Source organism: Poecilia reticulata, linkage group LG2, assembly GCF_000633615.1.
Source record: "Poecilia reticulata strain Guanapo linkage group LG2, Guppy_female_1.0+MT, whole genome shotgun sequence".
Lineage (NCBI taxonomy): Eukaryota > Metazoa > Chordata > Actinopteri > Cyprinodontiformes > Poeciliidae > Poecilia > Poecilia reticulata.
Genome location: NC_024332.1, coordinates 12,833,624 through 12,858,418, shown reverse-complemented (window position 1 = coordinate 12,858,418; position 24,795 = coordinate 12,833,624). Strand labels below are relative to the sequence as shown.

At 38.7% G+C, this 24,795-nt stretch overlaps 2 protein-coding genes across 17 annotated transcripts in view; one reads left to right on the top strand and one right to left on the bottom strand.

Moving 5' to 3' along the window:
* Window positions 1-2,108, bottom strand: part of cryl1 (crystallin, lambda 1) — a 20,559-nt gene extending 18,451 nt beyond the window's left edge. The window contains exons 1-3 of the mRNA XM_008431793.2: window positions 1,826-2,108; window positions 768-875; window positions 280-406 (exon numbers count right to left, since the gene is read on the bottom strand). Of these exons, the coding sequence (XP_008430015.1) occupies window positions 280-406; window positions 768-875; window positions 1,826-1,866 (276 nt within the window). The 5' untranslated portion in view covers window positions 1,867-2,108. The remainder of the gene's footprint in view (window positions 1-279; window positions 407-767; window positions 876-1,825) is intronic.
* A 156-nt stretch (window positions 2,109-2,264) lies between these two features.
* On the top strand, window positions 2,265-24,086 carry ift88 (intraflagellar transport 88 homolog). 16 transcript variants are annotated; one of them, XM_017301837.1, is made up of 29 exons: window positions 2,266-2,464; window positions 2,630-2,692; window positions 3,654-3,713; window positions 3,958-4,011; window positions 4,587-4,650; window positions 4,852-4,921; window positions 5,565-5,655; window positions 6,503-6,607; window positions 6,851-6,940; window positions 7,044-7,146; window positions 7,876-8,222; window positions 9,715-9,785; window positions 9,884-9,970; window positions 10,171-10,270; window positions 11,029-11,034; window positions 12,391-12,477; window positions 12,641-12,827; window positions 13,625-13,733; window positions 13,889-14,039; window positions 14,135-14,250; window positions 14,875-14,927; window positions 15,023-15,088; window positions 15,188-15,294; window positions 18,316-18,379; window positions 19,932-19,982; window positions 20,461-20,475; window positions 20,592-20,636; window positions 23,434-23,550; window positions 23,717-24,086. In XM_017301837.1, the coding sequence occupies exons 1-29, from the start codon at window positions 2,384-2,386 to the stop codon at window positions 23,836-23,838; spliced, it is 2,682 nt and encodes an 893-aa protein (XP_017157326.1). In that variant the 5' UTR covers window positions 2,266-2,383; the 3' UTR covers window positions 23,839-24,086. The 16 variants fall into 16 exon arrangements, with proteins under 16 accessions (XP_017157329.1, XP_017157345.1, XP_008429918.1 ...); XM_017301833.1 differs by having other exon boundaries at window positions 18,316-18,385; XM_017301840.1 differs by lacking the exons at window positions 23,434-23,550; window positions 23,717-24,086 and adding an exon at window positions 21,395-21,616 and having other exon boundaries at window positions 2,265-2,464; window positions 18,316-18,385.
* Window positions 24,087-24,795: the final 709 nt, after the last annotated feature.

The window sequence follows — 24,795 nt, the reverse complement described above, 5'->3', positions numbered from 1 at the left end:
TATGTAATTTTAAATTTTAAAGGGATATTGAGTTGATTGAATAAAGAGCAGGAAAACAATGTGCTATTCTGCCCCCTTCAGTATAATCAACGCAATTAAAGAGCCAGGACGTTTTGCACGGGGCTCAATGTTCTCAGTTTATTTAAGTAAAGTTAAGATGGCACTAATTTCTTGAAACAATAGAAATCGTCGCTGTCCAACTGCATTCAGTTTGAAATTGGCGCAGCATTTCCTCCTCGGTTTTGAGGAAATGGACTCAGACTTGTCTGTTTGAATTACCTGGACAAAAAAGGCTCCCTCCAGCGCCGGGGCCAAGTCTTCATAGCAGGAGAGCAGAGCGAGCTGCTGCGCGGCGCTGAGATCTCCCCTCAGCATGTGGGTCTCTTCCAGCTCCTCCGTCTGCTTCCTGAACCCACGAAGAAATGTCAAAAAACTCCAACACAACCAGACGGGCTTCGGAGACAATGAGAACTCTCTAGGCAGCATTTTTGTTGAACTTCCTGGAGGAATTGTTAAAAAATGTAAACTATTTCTCAATGCTCTCCAGCCTAATGATAAGGATATAAAATATAGTTTATTTAATAGACAATCTAATGTGAAATATAGGAAATCTCCAGAGAGAATTCACATGTTGTATTATAGGAACTGCTAGTATTTAAGATCTCTTCTTACTCTCTTTTATTACGTTGTATGTAATGTTGGCTTTTAGCAGTAAAGATTTAAAGAGCCTCACAAGAGGAACATATTCTATGCACATTTGTAAGTACCTGATCTCCGTGATAGCCTTTGCAGCCTGCCCTGGTTGGTTGTCGTAGATCTTTACCTGGTAGCCTCCACTGATGAACACCATGGCCCAGGAGCGGCCAATCAGACCGCTAAACACGTGGAGGAAGAGAAGAAGCGTGAGGGAAGAAACAATTTAAATTTCATGCTGTAAAATCTTGCGTTTGATTACATTTCTTCAAATTGACGTATCAGCAAAGTTGAAGCATAGTGAGTTATTCTTGAGACTAACTGCTTGAACATAAAACCTTCTTATATCTAACTAAATAACTGCTAAAGATAATTTCTGATCCTCTCAGAATCTCTAACTGTATAATAATTCATCTGAGTGCCCTAGACCATTCTTCAAAATATATATATAAAAACAAGTACTGCCTCAGTAAAAAAAAAAAAAAAAAAAAAAAAAAAAAAAAAAAAAAAGTTAACAAAAAAATTTCTAGCTGAACTTTATTTCAGGCACATCTGAGTCACCAAAATTGATACATGAACTGAAGAAGACTAAATGCTGAACCTGAACCAAAAAGTGATTATTTATTTTACAAAAGGCTATCTTAGCGCTCCATATTTACTATACTTATGCAAACTGTGAACTTTTGTAAGCTTCCTCTTGCTTATTAGTGCAACTAATAAGCAAAGTCAGCTAAACATGACTTTGTGTTACGTCGCAGGTCAAGAGAAAGGTCACTTCAAAAGACCACCAAGTTCAGCTGACTGCACAAAAATACTGATCAGGGTACAAGAAATGGGTTAAAATGTAAGCCTGTCCTTAAAGGGGTCGCAGAATACAGACATATAGTCAGCATGGCGGCAAATTGATTATAGTAATGCTGCAATCGTGTTTGAAATAACAACTCGGACAACTCTAGCTGCAAAGAAGAGACGCAAAAGATTTTTTTTTTAAAAGTGGCATGCAAAAGATACATGAAAGCATTTAAAACTATGTGAAAAAGCAATAAACTGAAGATGCAGACACACAACCTGAAAAACATCCAAACTGAACCAGAACTTTAGAGCTGCTGTTATTGTTCTGTTGTTTGCTCACCTGCCGATCACAGTGATGGTTTTCAACTCAGAGGTGCTCATTATTTGATATTATGGTGGTGCAAAAACAGAACCGAAGTAACTGTGTTACTACATAAAATCTAGCACCGCCCCTCTTGAGTCACGCTGCCTAAGCGGTACGGTAGCCCATTTGGACAAACATACTACGGCAAAATATTCAATATTTAAAGATGTAATATTTTTGGGTAAAACGTCAATATCAAATAACTAACTTGATATTTTTTTTATATTATCGTTTTATGGTTTAATATAAATAAATACACAATTGAATGCTAAATAAAACAGAGCGAGGTCGTAGCTTCCCAACGTATCCTAGCAACCAGTAAATTGCTTCATCTTTATCCAATCATATCAAGTCAACATGGTGATTGACGTCTAAATACCCAATCAAAACCTCGAAAAGAGACTTTGACCCCGCCCATGCCGCTTTGAATTGTGGGACTGGAGTCTAAAACATCAACAAAAATCTTTATGCTGTTACTGTTCACAGATAACTGCTAGTTTTCTGTTCACCTCGGTGTTTCCCTGCGAAACAGAGATGGAAAATGTCCACCTAGCCGTAGAGGAGGATGACCTTTATTTGGGTTACAACGACTATAACCCCACATTTGACTCCGAGGTGAGTAAAACCCCAACTCTAAGCTGCGTTGACATTTTCAGCCGTCGGTGATGAAGCTACTACATTGTGCTACACATGTAGCTGTAAAACTACATGGCCTAAACATTGTTAATTGATAACTGATACATAATAATATATAATCACACATATTGTGGCTTTTTTAAGGAATTGGAGAACGATGTGGGCTTCCAGCAGGCAGTTAGGACCAGTCATGGAAGGAGACCTCCGGTGAGAACAGACTGCAGCTCGGGCAGTTATGCCAAAATGTACAATAGTCATGAAATGAATCATAAAGTTTAATTTGTAACTGAAAATAGGTCAGTTAATGAAATTAACTTAGTTAAATTAAGTCATTAATATTAAATAATATTTATTTTAATTTTTATTGTGTACTATGCTGGGACAAAAAAAAAATTCCCCTCCTTAGGGCACCAATAAAGTATTATTATCTTATATTATTATGTAGCTTACTTATTTTACCTATTTTATTTTTCTGTAGTTTCTCTACAGTAAAATAATCTCACAAAAATGGGAATGGAAACTTAATGGGTTAAAGAGCCCTCTGTAAGTTCCAGTCTTGTGTGAAATAATATAAGTGAAGAATATAGTAAATCTCTCATCGCTGAAAATATATAATTGAAAATCCCAGTGAAAACGTGCCCAAAAGCTCCTCAGCAATTGTAAGAATGAAAGAATTGTAAGAATTTTGATGGACAATTACAATGAAAATGTAACTAAACAATTTCCCCCCAAAAAATACACCTTTTACATTTTCTATTGTCTTTTGAGACATACAGTTCTTGTTTCCTCTCAAACAAACTTCTTGGTTGAATGAAACTAATCTGAACCTGCAAGGAGTATGAATAACTCTGGTCTTTAAGTGATGTTCAATACGGAGGACTTACAGGTTAACTGCAAGGCGCCAAGAAWTGTGCAACAGGGAGGGGAAGAGGTTTTTTTTTTCATAACTGAGTAAATGTTAAATTGAAGTTTTTATTTTTCTAGTGTAAGTACTAGTTTTAGACGATGCAGTGACAATAAAGGGTTATTTTAGCATCCTATTACAATTTTTCATATAACGTTCCAAACTTTTCCTTAGTATTCAAATAGTTTGGGGTATCAATGCAAATATCTAAATTAATAGTGTATCCATTAGTAATCTTAGAAATTGTTGTATTTAACCATCTAGATGACTGCGAAGTTTCCAGGCACCGCCATCGGAGGTCGACCTTTAGTTTCATCTTTTGGTGTAAGTATAATGTAGTAATAATACGTAATGCTCAGCAAATGTTTTTTTTTTACTTTTCTTTTTTGTAATCTGTGCATGAAAAGAGCTGAGAGTAAAGGGTTACTCTAAATTTACTGTTCCATACATGTTCTTGGTCCCACTGTGCAAACACAGAACTTCTTAATTAAATTAGATAATCATTTATCTGTCTGCTGTCAGCATGTTAGGCGCTAACATTTCTTCATGTGTGTGTTGTCTCACTTAGTCCCGAGTCCCCATGGCTTCATCAATGGGCAGACCGATGACTGGGGCTGTCCAGGTGAGAGGAGAGTGTTGCTTGCTTTCTGCCCTCAGTGCTGCTGTACAAGATTTTATGTCATTTATTATCCTACTTTTCCACAGGATATCATTTGTCTGTTTGTGATAAGAAATTTGCAGGGCTCATTTGGTAACTGTTGATCAGCTTCAGTAGCTGGTTTAATAAGGCATGCTGCATATATTGAGGCTAAACTTACTCTCAAAAGTTATTTGCTTATACACAAAATTTACCAGTACAAAAGTGATACCTAGTTGCTTAAATATGGTCTTGCATAAAAAAAAAACTCCAAAAATGATTCCTACAGTACAGTGGATTTCAAATATCCCTTAAATAGCTCAACTAAGTGTGGCCATATTTTTCCATTCTAAATAAAACTTTAATTTTATCCACATTTACAACTAAAAAACTTTGTCTCAGGTCACTAACCCAGATTTAGACAGATTTATGAACAATATTTGAAAGAAAGAGACATTTTGTGTTGATAGAAGAAATCCTGGATGGTTAAGTTGATCTCTTGCCCAATGAGGGCAAAAACAAAAGTGTGTTTTCTGATTCTGTTCTGTTCCATTTGACAGGATGGCTCTGCCCGACCGATGACTGCTGTCAGAGCTGCAGGCTACTCATCCTCACTGATGCGCGGTAAGTTTAAACACAAAAGGGATTTTCTTCTTTCTGCTGTGTTGTTATTTATGACCCAATGTATACATTGATATTTGTTTTACCGTTAATAAGAGTCTTATTGAATGGACAAAGCTTAGAAGACCATGTCGCCCTTGACATTTACTTTCATGAGCAGATTGTAGATGTGTACAAAAACTTAAACATCGTTTGCATTTCCAGGCTCAACCTTTGATCCCCTGGGACAGTCCAAGGGGCCTGCGCCTCCACTTGAAGCAAAGAATGAAGACACGTGAGTTACCTCACTTTATGAAACTGTGAGCACTGCTTACAGTTGCGCACTGGGTGGAATAGTTTTCACAGTTAACCCAGTTACAGATCACTTCGCCCTCCACATCTCACAAACATGTGGAAGATTACAACAATACTTTATCGCTGAACAACATAACATGGAAAATCATGCAGATGTGATATACTGTATTTGGTAGATACTGTGATGATGATACGCATTGTGATAAATCCTTATTTTTTTATCCTTGTGTTTCTGTTAATTAAGGGTGAGCATTTATCATATCGTTTATCATTTATCACGATAAATTTCTTATCATGAGAATGATTTTGTTGTATTGCTGTCATGATAAATTCAAATTAATAATGTTTAAAAAAAAACACAAAACTTTTTTAAACAGTTTTACTATTTTCTCCCCTGTTTGTTAAATGACGGCATCATTACACATCATTATATTTTAAAATATGATTAAATGCAGTTACTCTGAGCAGTTTAGTGATACAAATCACACTTCATATAAAAAGAAGTAATACATCCTTTTTATTGTCACTTTTATCGTTATCAAAATAATACCACGAAAACACCACGAAAAAACTTTAAGTCCGTTTCGCCCACCTAGTGTTTTTCTGTCTTGTGGTTTTTGCAGGGCAGAAGAGAAGATCAAGATACTGGAGAAGAAAGTGAATGACCTGATAGAGGAGAGCTGCATGGCACAGAGCATAGGAGCCTTGCAGCTGGTCAGACCCCAGATTTGATTCTCAACATAACATTAATAGTGTTCAACAAAAGCTCATTTAACGACACAGAGCGAAAGATGAAATGAGACACTGGAAAGACCCACAACAGTCCACATCGGCTGGGTCAGCCGGTGGACTGAAGTTTTAAAATTGATATCATATTTTGGGTCAGTTGTAACAAAACTCTCCAGAATGTGGCTAATTTCCATTTCTGGTGCCCTTTGAATCAGTAAATCAAGTTTATTTGTATCGCACATTTCAGCAACGAGGCAGTGCTTTACATCATAAAAACACAAAAATAAAAAGTAATGAAAACATCATGCAATCATCTGCAGAGGTGACTGTATGAGTGCCTCCATCAAAATCATTGATACACATCAAATGTGTCGGTCAGTTTGAGCTGGATGATAAAAAAAAATCACCCTGTGTCATTTTTATTTCTGTGTTAGAAGATTTTGATAATTATGACAATACAGTTTCCAATTAACAAACCAGTCTCTAAAATCTGCTTCAATACAAATTGACTGAAGGAACAAACTAAAATAATCATAGTTTATAACTCTAACAATTCATGTATAAAACAATAGACAAATAAACTGTTTCTGAAAATCACCAACAGTTTTAACCATAAAATTGGTAAACATTTTCAGATTAAAATACACTTCTTATTGAGGTTGAAAATACCTGTTTGCTATTTGACTTTCTCCAAAGTAACTTCTCCTTGTTGGCAGATGCTCTCTGATTACTTGGCTAGTTTTATTTCCTTTTCCTTCTGCTAACTTCAGACACACAGCTCCCTTTTCTGCTGACCAGTGTACATGTGTACGTCTGGATTGTGTTTCTGCAGGCTCTTGAAAAAGCCAAAGAGGCAGGGAGGAAAGAGCGAGCGCTGATTAGACAGAGGGAAGCGTCTGGCAACACAGAGCACATCAACTTAGACCTCACCTACTCTGTGAGTAAAGGCTGCACTCGTCCGCGGTTTTGATATCGTTCCACATTAGTCTGTTTGACAGTCCTTACTTACAGAATCCCTCATGTGATGTGTTTAAGCTTCTTTCCTTTTTTTTTGTCAGAAAACAATGCCAGATTATTTGATTCTGTGTTGCTAATGTTGAAGCTACGTGCTTGCAGGTATTAGTCTTTTGATTGCTGATGCTTCTATATTTGACTGTACTGATTTCTTGTCACATTGTAGGGAGAGGTAATAAAACAGGGATCAAATATGACTACCATGGCAGAAAGCATTTCGACTCAGCTACACAGCCAGTATGAGCAGAGAAAAGCTGTAATCTTAAGTTTTTTTCCCCTCTTAAACAGTGTTGTGATTTATAGGCTAATGAAATGGGTTTACTCCCCTCCTAAGGATGTGTTGATTCTGTTATTACCAGGTTTTGCTCAACCTTGCCAACCAGTATGCGAACAATGAAATGTACCCAGAGGCTCTGAACAGCTACCACGTCATCGTGAAAAACAAGATGTTCACTAACGCAGGTAAGCGGATCGGCAGACGTGTTCTCCAACATGGCAGCTCCACTCTAAAGTGATGCTCTTCAAACACTTTAAATCAAAAAGATTTAAAAAAAAAAAAACAGTCTTAATTTTTTATTTGTAGTGCTTGATGCTGCTGCTATCTGAAATTGGGCTGTCGGGTTTTAAGCCAACTCTTTCCTTTCTCCATGACTACATTTTTCCACAGCAGTTGTCTTGAACTGACTTATTACTCCAAATGCTCCATCGTCCACTCTTTCCCACTCTTTCTCTTTACTACACTGCAAAAACACTAAAATCTTATTAGTATTTTTGTATTTTTGGTCTGATTTCTAGTGCTAGATGTCTTAACATTTGAAATAAAACAAAGTTATCAACAAGACACAGGAGACTGATTTAAGTCAATAATTCCTTAATATTGATGAAAAAGTTCTTGTTCCACTGGCAGATTGTTTCACTCATAACATGGGGAAAATGTCTTGCTATAAGTGAAAAAATACAAGTTTTTCACTTTGTGGAACTAGTTCTTTAAAAAATAAATGAATATTGAGCATTTCTGTGTCACAACACTCCCACTGCTAAGTACGATGGAGGTTCTATGATGCTGTGGGCCTGATTATGTTCCCAAGACTCTGAAACTCTAGGATTACATGCAATTATGGACTCATCCAAATACTTAGATAATTCAAATGGGAAAAAAAATAAATCAATCTGAATTTGCCCTTCTTCTAGGTCGCCTCAAAGTCAACATGGCCAACATCTACTTCAAACAGAAGAACTACCCTAAAGCGATCAAGTTCTACCGCATGGCGCTGGATCAGATCTCCAACACTCACAAGGAGCTGAGGATCAAGATCATGCAGAATATCGGAGTGGTGTTTGTCCGCCTGGGCCAATACTCGGACGCCATAACGTCCTTCGAGCACATCATGGCCGAGAGTCCCAACATCAAGACCGGCTTCAACCTTATCCTGTGCTACTACGCCATCGGAGACAGAGAGAGGATGAAGAAGGCCTTTCAGAAGCTCATCTCTGTCCCGCTGGGCATCGATGACGAAGACAAGTACATCCCAGCCAGTGTAAGTTACAGAAATGCTTGTAAAAGTACAAAATGTGGCTCATTGCACAGCACAAATTTACAGAAATGTGTTCAAACCTGCTAAAACGCGGTGGGCAGTGTGTGACACTGGGGAAAACCCTACATTTTATTCTATTTTATTGGGATTTTTGGACAGTGTGGAAGGAAAATTATATATGGTTTAAAGCAGGGGTCCCCAAACTTTTTCCTGTGAGGGCCACATAACTTTTCCCTTATCTGGTGGAGGGCCGGAGTCAGTTTGTAACAGAAAAAGTGTGACGATTGCAGGAGTGCCTAAATGTAAAAATGTATTGTTTTCCAGAAAGCACAATCAAATAACCCTCTCTGGGTTCTTCACAGAAAAAATACAGGAAATAACACTATTTATGAAATAAATACCGTATTTTCCAGACTATAAGCCGCAGATATCTCTGCCGTCCAGGTTTTCCACAACGATGTAGCAGCAACAGAGAGGGGCAGACACCCAAAATTGGAGTCATAACAGGTCAATCGAATATCACATTTATTACGGTTGAAAAAGAAAAAGTTGCCAAGCTTAGATTTAACTGAACTGATTACGGTAGTTTCCTTTGTGTCTGCTACTAGCATGTGCTAAATGAAAATGGGCGCTATCTTCTTCTTTTTTTTTTCTTCTTCTTCTTCTTCTTTAGATTTCAATGGCAGCTTGCATCCATTGTTGTTGCACTACTGCCATCAATTGGATCCTAATATCTATACATCAAATTCTCATAATGATCCCAGTATTATTTAAAAAACGAAAAATCTTCTTTTTCCCCTCAATGCTATTTAACTGATCAACAACATTCTCAAATTTTAATTCCCTATTAAAACCTAATTCCGTTTTAATGGGAGCTTTCTTCTTTGATTTCCAATTTTGACTTCCAATGATTCACTTCCTGCTAAAGAGCCCCCTGGTGGTTGAAGAAAAATTCACATATAAGCCACACTGGGCTATAAGCCGCAAGGTTTAAAGCTTAGGAAAAAAGTAGCGGCGTATAGTCTGGAAAATACGGTATATGAAAGAAAATCTAAATGCTCTCTGGTATTGTACAGGGGGGCGGACCAAATGTGGAGGCGGGCCGGATTCGGCCCGCGGGCCGTAGTTTGGGGACCACTGGTTTAAAGCTTCTTTTAGAAATAAAAATAAAGCCCCTCTGAGTAGAACCACCTTTTGCTGTAACTAGTTTAGTTTTTTTTGGAAAATGCCTCAAACTGCTTCGAATATCTGGAGACTGAAACTTTCTCCTACTTTGTTCTTTGTAAGTTAGCTTCACCTCACTCAGCTTGAATAGAGAAAGTCTATGAATGTCAGCTTCCAAGTGTGATTAATGACTGAACTCAAGCCTTATATTTACACATTCGCTGTTATTTCCAATTGAGATTGAGATTTTAGTAGATATATATATTTTTTCTGTTATTAAAGCGTTAATCGCTTTCGTTTGACTTCATGTTGTGTGTTTGACCTCTTCCAGGATGACCCCAGTTCAAACATGGTCATTGAGGCCATTAAAAACGACAAGCTTCACCAGATGGAGAGGGATCTGTAAGAGGAACTGAGCACACCACTCATCCTCAGCACCAGCAGTTCGTTCTTTAAGTCCTTTAAGTTGTCTGTACTTTTGTTTTTGTTTCTGCTTGTAGGAAAGTCCTGGCTGAGAAGTACATCATGACTGCAGCCAAACTCATTGCTCCGGCTATTGAGACTTCCTTTGCTAGTGGCTTTGACTGGTTTGTTGCTGTAGTTCATTTATCATCCTACGGTCAAGAAATTTAGTCCCCAGAAAAACCAAAATTATTTAGAAATTTAGTTTCATTGAATTTACTTGTCACTAAACCCAAAGCTTGCTTTAATATCTATCCATTTGGCTGTTTTTGTAGCTAGAAAGGTTTCCACTTGTAACATAAATAGCGTCTTGATGTTTTCTAAGGTGTGTTGACATGGTGAAGTGCTCGCAGTATGTCGAGTTGGCCAATGATCTGGAGATCAACAAAGCCATCACTTACCTCAGGCAGAAGGACTTCAATCAGGTGAGTGTGTCCTGAGGATAACACCAGGGTTCAGTTCTCAATCCTCTGGTCTTTGTAGTTTGTGCACTTCAGCTGGGAAGTTGTACTGGGAAAAGTCATTTTTGATGCCTGTGTGGGATGCATGCAGAGCTCTGTATACATACTGGTTCAGATATGTAAAAATGTCCTTAAGTAAAATCTGTGTTTTATTGCAATCGCAGAGACTCGCACTGAAAATTTTAGGGGAAAAAAAACCAAGTCTTAATTTTTTTTCATTTGACTCAGTGTGGGAGAAAAAAAAGCTCTCATTGTTAAATAATTGAATAATTATTATCCCTGCTGTTAAATCCTAATGCGGCCCAATTTTATAAGCAGAACAGAGAGGGATTGGGTCTTGTTGCTTCTGTAAAAACTATTTTCCTAAACGTGAAACTTTTCCAATATATATTTTTTTCTCAAACCGGTTTGATTTTTCTAAATGTTTCTGTGTTTGCATATGATACTGCGATAAAAGATGAATTGTTTTGTTTAGGACATTTTTACCAGGTGTGAGAGTAAATTACAACTTTGCAATATCAAGTTAAGAATGTGCCTTATTTTTTAGTGTATATGAAGGATTTGAGTTTCATATAAAGAGTAATGTTTATTGTATCATGTAATCACTGTATGAATGTGAGTCGTCATGGTTACAACATGCCATCATTTACACCATTGCACTTCTCATTGTCCTTCCTTCTCTCCTACTTCTGTCCCATTTACCTCCCATCTCTCTGGCTAAGGTTGAGGTATGTTTGCTTTTCATTTCCATGATCACACCTAGATCGTGTCTTTTTTGTTGGTTTTTTTTACTCTACATACGAGTGTCCAAAAAAGGCCCTGCCAGGACGAGTTGGAGAGGCAGTGGTTTTTTTTATAAGTTGGCAATACTCTTTGAATGGAAAGAAAACTATTGCTTAATTTAAAAAGTAAGATGGAGGTGCAGCCTGACAGTCCAGCCTTGACAGGGGAGCGGCTGTTTGGGTAGCATTATGCGTTTGAGGACACTGAGCAGCACCAGCGTCCAGCTGCATTACTGTGACTTCATCAGTTTTGCCATTTGTGTTGCCAGACTTTATCTGATGCCTGAAAGCGACTCCTTCATGCTGCTTTCATAACCTGTAACGTCTCTGCAGCTGCAGCCCAGCTGGAAGTTTGTCAAAAAATGCTCCCTTTTGCACTCTCAGGTTCTGCTTTGACATGTATATAATGTAGTTAAAGTGTGATATCAACCCACTGGGACAGGGAATCATTTGAAACGGGTCAAACCTTTCAGACGTCTTTGGATTTTTAGTTCTTTTTTAAAATCGAAGAACTTGGATGCTTTGAAAGTCTCCATTAAAGTGATAATGTTTTAACATTTACATGTTTTTAAGACCTGAAATACTTTTGTACTAAGTTATTTAATTTAAAAAGTGTAAATAGTTGTGATTTTAACTTTTTGTAAGTTCTGCTATCAGCCAGGAGAGGCAGCCTGTAGTCAGATTGTTTACCGTTCCTCGTTTTGCCACATTACAACCTCGTACCTCTTTTTTTTTTATCTATTGTGATATTTTTATGTGATAGACCAACACATCATTGTGTATAATGTTTTCCCCCTATCAATCACTTAAAGTGTGGCATGCATTTATATATTCATCCACTATGAGGCAACATTTTGCAGTGATCTTAAAGAGGTTTGGATTTGCTGCAACCATCTTCACACATCTACACATGACATTTCCTAACACGTCTTCTTGGTAACTGCATTCAAGCTCAATCAGATGGGATGATTAATGATGGATGGATTCCATTTAATTATTGATTATTGAAAGTAATTGGTTGGATTTTATTTATCAGAGTGACGGTAATGCAGCCACCATTATTTTTATTTCTATTTGTAAGAAAATTCTTAAATTATTTTGACAGTTCACCATAATTTACTGTCTGTGTGTTGGTTTAACATGTAAAATCTCAATTGAATACATGATTGTGTGTGTGGTGTTAGTTTGATACTTTCAATACTTTTGACTCTGGAGGCCATAGGAAGAAATAACTTTCTTCTGGACACAAGAGACTCACACAAAGCTGTGCTCTCCTAACGTTTAGTTTTCACATGTGAACAGGCGGTGGAAACTCTGAAAACATTCGAGAAGAAGGACAGCAGAGTGAAAAGCGCTGCAGCCACCAACCTTTCTTTCCTCTATTTCCTGGTAAGACTCTCTTAGCTTTGTAAAAACAACATGGATACTGGAATGTTAAATGAAATTATGGATCTAGATGCAGTTAGTGTAGAAAAGCAAGAATGGTGATGCAGAAGTGATGAATAAGAGTCTCAGTTCTTGTTTTTCACCTTTTTTCTTTAATGTTTTGCAGGAGAAGGACTATGATCAGGCTGACCGATACGCTGACCTCGCTATGAACGCTGATCGCTACAATCCCGCCGCGCTCATCAACAAGGGCAACACGGTGTTTGTCAAAAAGGACTACGAAAAGGCAGCTGAGTTCTACAAAGAGGCGCTGAGGAACGACTCCTCCTGCACCGAGGCCCTCTATAACCTGGGTACAAAGCAAACCTTAAATACCAATTTAATTTGGTCTGTTATTACTGAAATATTGTTAAGTTGGAAATTAGGTTCCTTTGCATGGTTCCTACACAATCTGGAAATGCTTGAAAAATTATGAAATCAATTTTTTATCCACCAAATTTGGACAAGTAAGGAAAATTAAAAGGGTATTTAAAAATATTCGTTTCTCCAAACTATATTCACAATTTCATACACAAAATGTTCCATAGATCCATGTGATTGTCCACCTGTTTGTTAGTAAAGACATTTCTATTTCTTAAAAGCTGACCGCTGTCAAAACATCTGCCATAAAATCACAGTAAATATGGTATTATTTAGGGGTGCACTGATTGCAGTTTTCTGGCTGATCCCCGATTTTCTTTTAAAATCTGACCTGCTGATTCCGACTTTGGCCAAAACCAATTTTTTTATTTGTTTGAAAAGTCGTTAAATATAACAATAAAACATTTATTTTCTTATTTAAAGAAGGAGACTTGAACTAGATACCTTTACAGCATGTGTTTTCTGCCTCCTTTCAAGCCCCTTCCTTCCTGGATACTTTCAAAATATAGGCCTCTAGAGAAAAAGAAAATTTTATTAAACTAAAAGGAATCGAATTGTTTGTTAATTTTCATCTTTTTATGTTTTAGAATATTGTATAAAATGCGTTTGTTATAGTCAGCCCTGTTTCGGTCAAACTGATTAATCGGAACATCTGGTATACTCAATTACTCTGGTATTGATATCATATAATAAATAACTTTTAGCCATTTTTGCTATTTACCTCCTGCAGGTTTGTCCTATAAAAGAATGAACAGATTGGAGGAGGGCCTGGACTGCTTCCTGAAGCTTCATTCAATTCTGAGGAACAGCGCTGAGGTGATGTACCAGCTGGCTCACCTGTATCCGCCATGAAACCTGTGAGGTCCAACGAGGGAAAGTGTTTCCTCATAGTTGTACACAAAACAGTTTCTGTGTCTGCACCTGGTTTGGACACTTAAAATTACATCTGTGATGTCATGCAAGCGTCCGTCGGCCCTTGACATGTTGGTTTCAGCTACGAGCAGCTCGGAGACCCTCAGCAGGCCATCGAGTGGCTGATGCAGGTCATCGGCGTCACTCCCACAGATCCACATGTACTGGCCAAACTGGGTAAGCTGCACGACGATGAGGGGGACAAGTCCCAGGCTTTCCAGTACTACAGTGAGGTGAGAGAGGAGCTGCTTCTCTCTCAACATGGTGAAAGATCAAACATGACTTTTCAGGTTGTTAATTGCTGTTAATCTGTTGAGGTGCTGCTCAGTCTTTCAGGTACTTTCCCTCCAACATCGACGTGATCGAGTGGCTCGGGGCTTACTACATCGAGACCCAGTTCTGTGAGAAGGCCATCCAGTACTTTGAACGAGCAACGCTCATACAGTGAGTCCATATATTTGGAAGATGATCTGTATAGAAAACTATTTACGTCTTGCGATAGACACGCGACCAAAATCGATAGAAAACCCGTCTGATAGAATATTCACTGCACGGCATCCTGGGGGATGTAGGAAGAGGAAAAACTTTAACTGCTCAACCTCTCACCGCCAGATAAGCTAGCCTTGTGACATCAACTAACTCACTCACTCTTTGGTTACCTAGCAACAACCCGTGGAGTAACTTGCGCAGCAGCTGTGTCATGTTTCGCCACCATGCCGCGAAGCTGCTGAAAAATAATGCGTGGAGTGAAAACTGCATAAAGCAGGAAAAGTTGTGTCACCGTTTTGGCAGTATTTCAGATATTTAAAACAGAAAAACTAAATAACTATCAATATTGACGATTATTGACATTGACTGATATGAAACACTTTTATTGTATGTGTATTTTTCAGCCAGACAGTCTAGCCCTAGACCTGACACAACTGTTTCAATTTCACCGCTTACTATTTTAGCTAAATAAGACATACTTCAAAATAAAGCGACACAATAAATAACATGATAATATTAATTTTGAAATAAATTTTGCTCACATGAAAGCCATGGATCATCATCTGCTGTGTCCCACAGGCCAAACTTTGTGAAGTGGCAGCTAATAGTGGCGAGCTGTTACAGAAGAAGTGGTGAGAATAAAACTAATAATCCAACAAAGTCAGTTTGGAAAGTTATCAACCAAATGTTTACTAACAGATTTGTCTTTTTCACACCCTTTATCTAGGAAACTACCAGAAAGCTCTGGAAACCTACAAAGAGATCCATCGAAGGTTTCCAGAAAACGTGGAGTGTACGCTGCTGTTTTGTTTTGTGTCATAATCTTCAGTAGTACGAGCAAAGTCTTCAACATTGTGAAGAAAGTGAAAATAACTTCTGTGCTCGTATTCAGGCCTGCGCTTCCTGGTGAGGCTGTCGACAGACATGGGGCTGAAGGAGGTCCAAGAATACGCCACCAAGCTGAAGAAGGCGGAGAAGATGAAGGAGATCAGAGAGCAGGTGTGTGTGTGTGTGTGTGTGTGTGTNGAAGGAGATCAGAGAGCAGGTGTGTGTGTGTGTGTGTGTGTGTGTTTGTGTGTGTGTGTGTGTGTGTGTGTGTGTGTGTGTGTGTGTGTGTGTGTGTGTGCGTGTGTGTGTGTATCAGGTTTTTATATCCTTATGGGAACCTATTTCTGTCTACAGTGTGAGGTTATGGGGACCATAGCTTCTTGTGGGGACATTTTCTTGGTCCCCATGAGGGAACTTATTGTATTTTGTTAGTGGTTAGGTTTAGGGTAAAGGTTAAGGTAAGGCTTAGGTATGTGATGGTTAGGGTTATGGTAAGGGTTAAGCTGTAGAAATTAATGGAAGTCAATGTGAAGTCCCCATAAGTGATGAAAATACGACTGTGTGTGCGTGTGTGTGTTAGACGCGAACCCGCAAACCTTCAAATAGCTGTGAAAACCGATGCGTTCTGCTAAGATGAACCACAGTTTTCTACATTTGTACTTCTACATTTTTTTATCCCTATTAGGTGACACTTTATTAGGAGGGGGGTGAATAAGACTGACATGCCACTGTTATAAACATGACATAACGCATGTCATGAACATGAATAAGCCTTCATGAATATTTATGACTGKTGTCATAAAGCGTCATTCGGTAAATTATGACACTTTTAATACAAAATTGACATTATTCAAAATGTCTTTGTTATGACAACTTGACATTAACCAATAAATCATTACTGATTAAACTTTAGCTTTAATAGCCTAAAGTTACCTGATTTTTAAAGTGCAATCAGTAATACTTTTATAACAAATTTATATCAGTAATGACACCTCACAGAGCTCTTGTTCAGTCCGTCATCTGAAAACAGAATGAGTCTGGCACAATTAAAGCCCACATAGAGATCTATGAGGAAAACATTAGTCACCATGGTGGCAGCATCATGCTGTGGGGGTGTTTTGTTTTTCAGCAGAGAGTCTAAATCTTGTCCATGCTGATGAGAAGTTGGTGCCAAATACCACAGTCCTAAAAAACTATTTGATCAACGCATGTTCATGTGTTGGAAACACCCAGAGTCTAAATTAATTTAAGATTCTGTAACTAAAACTGATGTTTGCAGATGTTCTCCATCTATCCTGGCTGAACTTTGAACTGTTGTGTTAAGCTTGTAAAGACGCACACTAAAAGACTTGCAGCTGCAATAACAGTGAAAAGTGGTTTCACAAAGCACTGACTCAGAGGGGCAAAGCATGCACCACACTGTTCAGATTTTATTGTTGTAAAAAAAGTTAGAAATGCGTGCAGAATTTTCCTTTCACTTTATAGTTGTGCAATAGTAAAATTCAATAAAAAAACATTGACAATTGTGGTTTGAGTGCGACTAAATTCAAAGGGTTAAGTGCTTTTCCAAGGCGTGGTAACTCAGTGAGTAAAGAGTTTGGGTAGATATGTGTTTTTTTATTGATTCTTAGTAGGATTTAACCAGAGATCTGGTTGTAGGGAAGACTAAACCAACTTATACCACATATATCACGCTGTGTTGGAGTTTTGACCTTGTTAGCACCGTAGCCTGAGAGTAAAGGCTTGCCTGTGTTGATGCATCCCACATCTTGCCGTCTCATTAATCACATCATCGTCACGTCACGGTGTCTTTTCAAACCCTCTCAGCGTGATGATTGAAAACATGCTCCGTGTTCTTATTGCTCCAAAACGGGATGTTGGTATCTGCAGCTTCAGAACCAAGTGCAAACCAGATGATCCTCTTCGCTGTTGATCCGATTGTGTCGACAGAGGAGCAGATGCTTCACAGCTGTCTAATCCCTGGCTGTCAGTAACCGAGTGGACGGCTCAGTTTATGTAACGTTTGATCAGTGCCACCTGAGACACGAGCGTTGTTATTATTAACATCGTTTGAACTTTGTCACATTTCGTCGTGTTGCAACCCCCAAAACTACGATTCCTTCTTTTAGGTTCTGATTGGTTTCAAACCCGACGCCACATTGAACTTCTTGACTATTTTTTTCCTATCCTGCTGTGTTTGGCTGGTCTTCACGATACTATTTGTTCATTAATTAATGTTCTCTAAGAAAAAAGAAAACAAAACCATGAAGCCTTCACAGAACAGCAACAGAGACATTACTCAGCTGCTTGGAAACGTCCTGGGAATCACCGTCCAGCTCCGGGATCCAGGAGAACGCTCACGTCTGTCTTCATAGATGCGATATTTACGACCTTCTCTCCATTCAGCTCTTAATCAAATACCGAGAGGGAATACGATCCGACGTTCCATCGCTGTGCTAACCGTTATGCTGCTACAGAGACCGTGAGCAGAGCCAGGCGTGCTTCAGGAGGATGAATTTATCAAACCGCGACCAGCTGGTCCTAAATCTGGGATTCTGCCGGACTGGAGAAAACAGACTGAGAGTGACAAACGGAGCTGGAAAGTTTGGCTTCTTAATCTCACAAATCACTGCATGGCATGGCGGAGGAAAACACCTGATAGCCTGCGCTACTTTGCCAAAAGAATAAAGAATAATAACCAGTAGTGTTTGTTTATACTCACAGAACATCTGTTTTTATTAACATTGAGGAATAACCGTCAGGGTGGCGTACTGCACTCGACAAAATGTATCAAAATGTATCTGGATCATGATGACACCTTTTTATATTTTTCTGAAGTGCTGCACTTTGAACTGCTTGTTGCTTAAACGGGCTATAAATATAAAACTTGATTGATTGATTGATTGATTGATTGATTGATTGATTGATTGATTGATTGATTGATTGATTGATTGATTGATTGATTGATTGATTGATTGATTGATGAGAAGATTCAGTAGCGGTGAAAACTCTGGAAACCCATTTCATTCAACAGAACCTGTGAATGTCAGGCAAACATCTGACTTGGAAATGCGCCTGGTTTCAAATATTTAATGTCCACAGTAACTTTCAGGAGCCGTTTGAATTGTTTAGATCTGCTAGTGTTTTCCCTGAAATCTCCCTCGTTCTCTTCTCCACTCGTTCTCCTGGCAGAGGGTGAAGTCGGGCCGAGAGAACAGCGCCAGAGGTCGCAGGGAGGGCAGCACAGGGAGTGCTGGTGAGTGTAAGTCGCCGTCACTCGTCCTTCTTGCTGCCCCTGCATTGAAAACATTTAAAATGTCCATTATTTCCATCTGAACGTCTGTACAGCGACCTAAAAATAACCTTATTTACTAATTTAGACTTTTATCTGGAGTGTGGCTTATTTCTAGATGAAGGCTCAATTAAAAGGCTTTGACAAATTGTTTTATTTATATGAAGATTTGGATTTTGGAGTATATGTTGTTTTATTTACTAACCCTTTTGTTTAATAATGATGATTCTATTTGGATTCAAAACAGTCCCAACTGAGTTCTTTTTGCTAACCCAGTCCTGGTTCAAGTACGGGCAGATCTGGTTCTGGGTTTGGATTTTGGGTTTGGATCAGTGTACTGGGTTGAGTTTTCAATCCAACAAATGAGTTAAAGAGACAAAGGTTTGATGTGAAGCTGACCGAAGAGCGGCATTGAAAGAGTAAGTCATAATTTGGAAAATTAAACAAAATCTAAATTTGCGATCAAATTTGTGATTTTGTTTTTGTTCTGCATTAAGAGACAAAAAAAATCTTTTTGTGTAACTAAACTTATATTGAAGAAACAAACGACCCCCAACAGCAAGATCACTATTCAGTACACAAAACTTTATAAGACCTTGCCTGTGTATTTTGACATAATGACACATTGTTTGGTAGCTAGCTCCACCTTATGCTAACTCATTAGCAGGTAAAATGCTAATGCTCACCTGGTGAACAGTCTTCAAGTGCAGCATCATTTCTCCATCTTTACTCTTTCAGATTTTATTTTGCGGAAGAGATTTAGTGAAGTCTGATCAGCTCATGGCTTTTTTCAAAATGGCCGCCTTCTAGTCTCTTTTCTAATCAGTGATTCAGTATTTGACCCAATGTTTAGACAAAACTACCAAATGGCAGGAGTAGATTTTCACATCTCAGTGTGATGTGGTTTTAAAGAAAAAGAACACGACAAATTACAAAATAACAGCTTTGTACTGGTAGTGTTCTTGTTTTTGCTTGTTTTTATCCCACAGCCGACTTGTGTTGAGATCAAACAAGCATTCTTCAGTCTTTCACTTTTTTATTTTATTGTAGCTGTGGTAGATATAGTAGAAACAGATCCAAATAAATCCTGTCTGTTTGGATGAGAGGACAGGAAGTTTGAATACGTTCGTGTCTGTTTGTTACAATAGACTGAGTTATTTATAGCTCCAGTGTCGATCATCTTCCTCCTCACCTGCAGGATCCATAACGGAAACATTAAAGCATTTTATCTCTTTTTTTGTATCATGGTAGCTCCTCACTTCTTTGTTCATTTGATTGCAGTCTTGAACTTCACCACTAGATGGTGCTAAATTTCAAAAACCAAAGTGTTTTTTAAATTATTATTATAATAGACAACCTTGTGAGAAGAATTCTACATACTTGTGTTAATGAACTGCATAAAAAAATAAAGATGTTGTCTTTATTCTTTTTCTCTGACATCAAAATATTCCCACTTTTTTCCTCTGACATTTTCTGCTTTCTTTTCTGTCACCTCTGTTGTTGCTGTCCGTCGCAGCCATCATCTCCACGTCTGTCCTCACCTCTCCCAAGAGGCCAGACGTTACGGGTATCGTTAATCGAGGCCCCATGTCTAGCTCTCCCTCATCACGCTTTCGTAAAAAAACAGAGACATGTGCACTGACTCAGACACTGGAAACCTGGCTTCATCACATGGTTTTATTGTAAATGCAGTCCAGACAAACTAGAAGTGCCTGTAGCCATGAGAAAGTCCTGCTCCGTCAGGATCCTCTGGTGTTCTCATGTAAATATACAACTGGCTGTCAGCTGATGATGTGTGTGCTGCTGCCAGGATGTCCATTACATGTCTGTGTTTGGATAGAGTAGATTAAGAAACCCTGAAATTTTGTTGTTGCTCTTTTTATAGCGTAGTAGAGCCAGAGCATGTAACTGGATCTGGTGCATAAATCCTTGCACTTATTCGGTCTTAAATGTTCAGGGTTTCTTTCTTTCTTTGAGACTTTATTGATTTCACTAATGTAAATAAAACATCTGATGTTTTTCGTTATTCTCTTACACCGCACCAGAAAATGCCAAAGCAGGTAAGAGTAGCAAGAGTTAAAAAAAAACACACCCTTTAACTCTTAATTGCCCCTTATTTCTCTTTTTTTTTCCCTTTTCCTTGGCTTGTTTTCTCCGCTTCCTCTCTGCTGTTCAGAGCCTCAACCTGAGCCTAAACAGTTCAGTCCTCTGTTGGACTCAGGTACGTACGGATAGCTGAGTGATTCCTCTGCATAGCACCTGTTGGTGTTTTGTTTTTACGATAATTTTACGGTAAAACGCCGGCAGCTGTGGTTACCAGGAGTCCATCGATTCTGACTTGTTTCGCAGTCAGAAGACATTGTGATTATGCCAGAGTCAATGTTCCACTGTAAAAAAACATTTTTTTCTTTTAACTTGAGGGGGGAAAAAACGAATGTCTTTCCCTAAAATGAGCATCAAAATAGCCTATAAAATGAATGTACAAATGTACAAACGTCAAATCAACAGCTTTAAATTGTCTTATAGGATTTTTTTCTTGTCACAATTTGACTTTTTATCATTGTTAAATATACAAAAAAAAATTTGCAGTGTGTACTGAGTGATGAATTTAAACTCACACAGCAGACGTGGGCGACTTTGGAGAACATTTGATCCAACTTTATTTTAAGATTCTGGTCAAAACTTGGCAAGCAAATCTTCTGACGGGAAGCCGTGAAGTTGAACCTGAACGGAGTGTTTGTACTGAAAACGCAAATTTATGAAAAATGTAAAACCTTTTCTATTAAGTCTGGATTTTATTTTAAGCATTCAGGATGAATTTCAGCCTTAATACTGAACTCATCCAGTGTTTTTTCTCGTCGTGTCGTGATCTCTGACAGACATTCGCTGCTATTTGTAATTTTTCTCATTTGTGGAAATCACGCGCACCGACGCGGGAAAGCTGGACTTGTCTTTTTAAGTCTGCTTATGTAATTTCAGAGAGGAGAGTGAGAAGGGAAAAACCAGACCGTTTTCATCTTGTTGTGTCCCTGCTGAATATTCTGAGCAAAAGAAACGCTTCCCAGTCGCTTCAAGAACGAGGAAGGAGGAAAAAAACCAACATTTTCCAGCAGAAGTTTCAGTTGCCTGTTAGTTTGGGAGGCCTCGTGTGAGATATTTGGGATTGTGAGTGAGAGAGGAATATCGGCCCTCTTTCCTGTTTTTCAGCTCTCAGACGTCGTCGTCTGCGGTTTCCAAGGCTACCTGGCAGCCAGATGTTTGTCCTCTGGACTCCGATCGTGTTTGTCCTCTCAGCCCAAAAGTCAGACGTACTGAAGCGTTCCCTGTTAGCTTCCCTGGTTTAAAAATAAATTCATTTTTATTGCACTGACATAATCTCACACTGGATTAAAGACAAAAAAAAAAAACGGCAACATTTGACCCGAGTATGTTTGTTCAGTTTAGAAATACAGCTATCATCTTGATAAAATGACTGTTTTTAGCTTTATGAAGTTAAAAATAACGTGTTGGGATGTGGAGTCCATGACTTCATGTTTCTCTCTGGTGGGAAAACAATCCGGAGAATTCAACGTTTCAGTGTGTTGACTGTCGCAGGTCAGGGAACGGCTCCAAGAACGTAGCTGCTAATACGTGGAGTCTAGTTGGACTTTAACTGGAATTGTTTTGTGGTGGTGCGATGGGATTGAGTTTTACAGCCTGAGACACTCCTGGATGAATCTGTGGGGAATCCCGTCAAGCAGACTGCTAAAACATGTGGGCCGGTCAAATCCCAAATGATTCTCCAGACATGAATTCAACCTTCTGCCGTAGAAATGTAACGTCTGCAGGAAATCGAAGAGAAGACCCTGGACAATATGGAGAGCGATTGTGTAGAGAGGAAAAGGTCAAAGGTTCCTCTGTCCGTACGGTCCAGTCATGTGACACATTATGCTACAGGACTTGGTGATGTGAAAAGTGTTTGATAAAAGCAACTCTTTATTAAATTGAGAATTTTTATTTTTTTACTTTCATTTAGTACATCTGTTCTAATTAGATGTTGGATTATATTGTGTTAAATTATGCCACGGCAAATAAAAACTGTTGTTTATTTATTTATTTTTTTTCTGGGCTGTAATTAATGATTGTTTTAGTAATCAATTATTCCGTCGACTGTTTTGCCGATTAATCGGATAGTGCAGATTTTTCAATTAACCACTTTAGTCTTTTTTCATGGAGTATTAGAAATACATTAAAATATGCGTAAACCTTTCACTGCCTGAAATGCGATAACAGCGTTCCTTCAGCATACACTTTACTTGTAGAAAAAAAAAATCCTACAATCAATGTGTGAAAAGGTCAATACTCAGTATTGAGGACTGATCACTTGATCATGTTTTGGATTAATTGATTATTGGATGGCAGAAAGTGCTCAACAGAAGTTTCTATGTTTGTTTTTTCTTCTTGTTTTTACAGAATTTCTATCCGGTTGAAGCTAAAACTAAACACCGCATAAGATTTGGGTTGAGCACGTCAAAAGGTTTTATCTTAAATGTATATAAATGTTTTGATCTTTTTTGCTTTCTTTGGAGCCTGGATACTCCAGCTAGCAATGAATCGATTACTAAGTTACTTAATTATTTCAATAATCGATTCATCACGATTAATCTGATGAATTGTTTCAGCCCCAATTTTTTTCTCTTTTTAAAGTACGGCAGCACTGCGTTTTCTTCCACACAGTGAGGAAGTCAGATTGGTGTTGCTGCTTCAAAACTCTCAAAGTGAGATGTTAAATTTATTCAGTGGGAAAGTTGAGAGGGAAACGTTTTTGAGCAGCTGCAGCCCGGGTCACAGAGCAGCAGTAAATCCAGATCATTCGGTGGTGCAGATTTCCTTTTGGGGAGCGGGGGCTCTTCTGACTGCAGCCGTTAAAACTGAGCTGCTGAACTGGAGGAGGGGGATTTTTAGGTTTTCAGTCCTTTTTAACAGTGGATCAAGCTGATAACTCAGGATGGGTGTCTGGGTGTGTGTGTTCACTACAGACAGCGGCCGCAGCGGCCGCAGCAGCAGCAGCTCTAAGGGGGAGCGTCTGAGCGCCAAGATGAGGTCACTTCCTGGTTCCAATGAGCCCTACGAAGCCAGCAACCCAAAAGAGCTGGGTGAGGAATCTGTACAGCTTCCATCTAATTCAGGAAAATACGATGAGCCACTTTGTTTTCCTCAAAGCTTCGGTCGCTCCCTTTATACAGAACACTGTGTGAAACTGTGGCATGTCGTTTTAAAGCAATTTCAAGGTTCAGAAAATTCATAATCTCATGGGTGCAGATGCGTCGTACGTGGACCCGCTGGGGCCTCAGATGGACAGACCGAAGACGGGGGCCAAGAAGCCGGCGGATGACGACGACTTTGCAGACGAAGATCTGGGAGACGACCTGCTACCGGAGTAGATCCATGGACTGGTAATGAGGGACCGACCTCCTGACCGGAGACGAGGAAGAAGAGGTTGAAATGTTCTCCAGTAAAGGATCATATTTATCTCAGATYTGCATAAAAAGCAAAAACAAACCTGAACGGATTAAAAAGAAGCACCTGTTAGCCACACACCTGTGTGAATAAACCTCTTTAGAGATGGAAAGTGTCTCAGCAGACTGGATCTAATCCAACTCTTGGCTCAGATGAATTTATATTTATTTCTTTTTTTTAGTCTCTTGAGTCATTTTTTTAAAATAAACTGTTGTTACTACTCCAGAGAAATCTGTGACAGGTGTTTCCTTGAGAGCAAATTTTCCTTAAAATGTAAAGGAAAAACTTAAATTAGACCTCTGACCTCACTTTTAGAAGTCAAATCTCTCTTTCTTTCTTGATCTCGTCCTTATTCTCAGTTTATATGAAATGTCCGTCGTTCCATTCAGAATCAGGGGGACAAATGTGATCAGATCTGAGGACTATTCCTGAGATGTTATTCACATCCTGACCTCAGAGATGCGCCTGTTGCACTTTAACCTGTTTCCTGTGGTTGTGGATCTCTGCTGTCCTTCAGGACTGTAAACGGACAAAGAGTTTCTTGGGTGCAAATGTTCAACTACATGGCATGGAAGTAATTTTATGATTTCCATGCCATGGAAGTCATAAATGAGATGTAGATCATTTCCTACATATCTGCTTTTAGGTTTAAATATATTCATTCAAGGATCAGTATTGTGTGTTTTCCAGGCATGTGGTGCCGTTTTATAGCACAATCAAATTCTTAACAAAAACAAAAAACAGCTCTATATCTAATATGGCTTAATAGAAATTTTACTTCCTAATTGAACGCCTTGAAATTGGGCTGCTGTCACTTTAAGAAACTCCTGCTCTTTCTGAAACTCCGCCTTCAGGAAGTCATTGGAGCCGAGTGGAGGAGG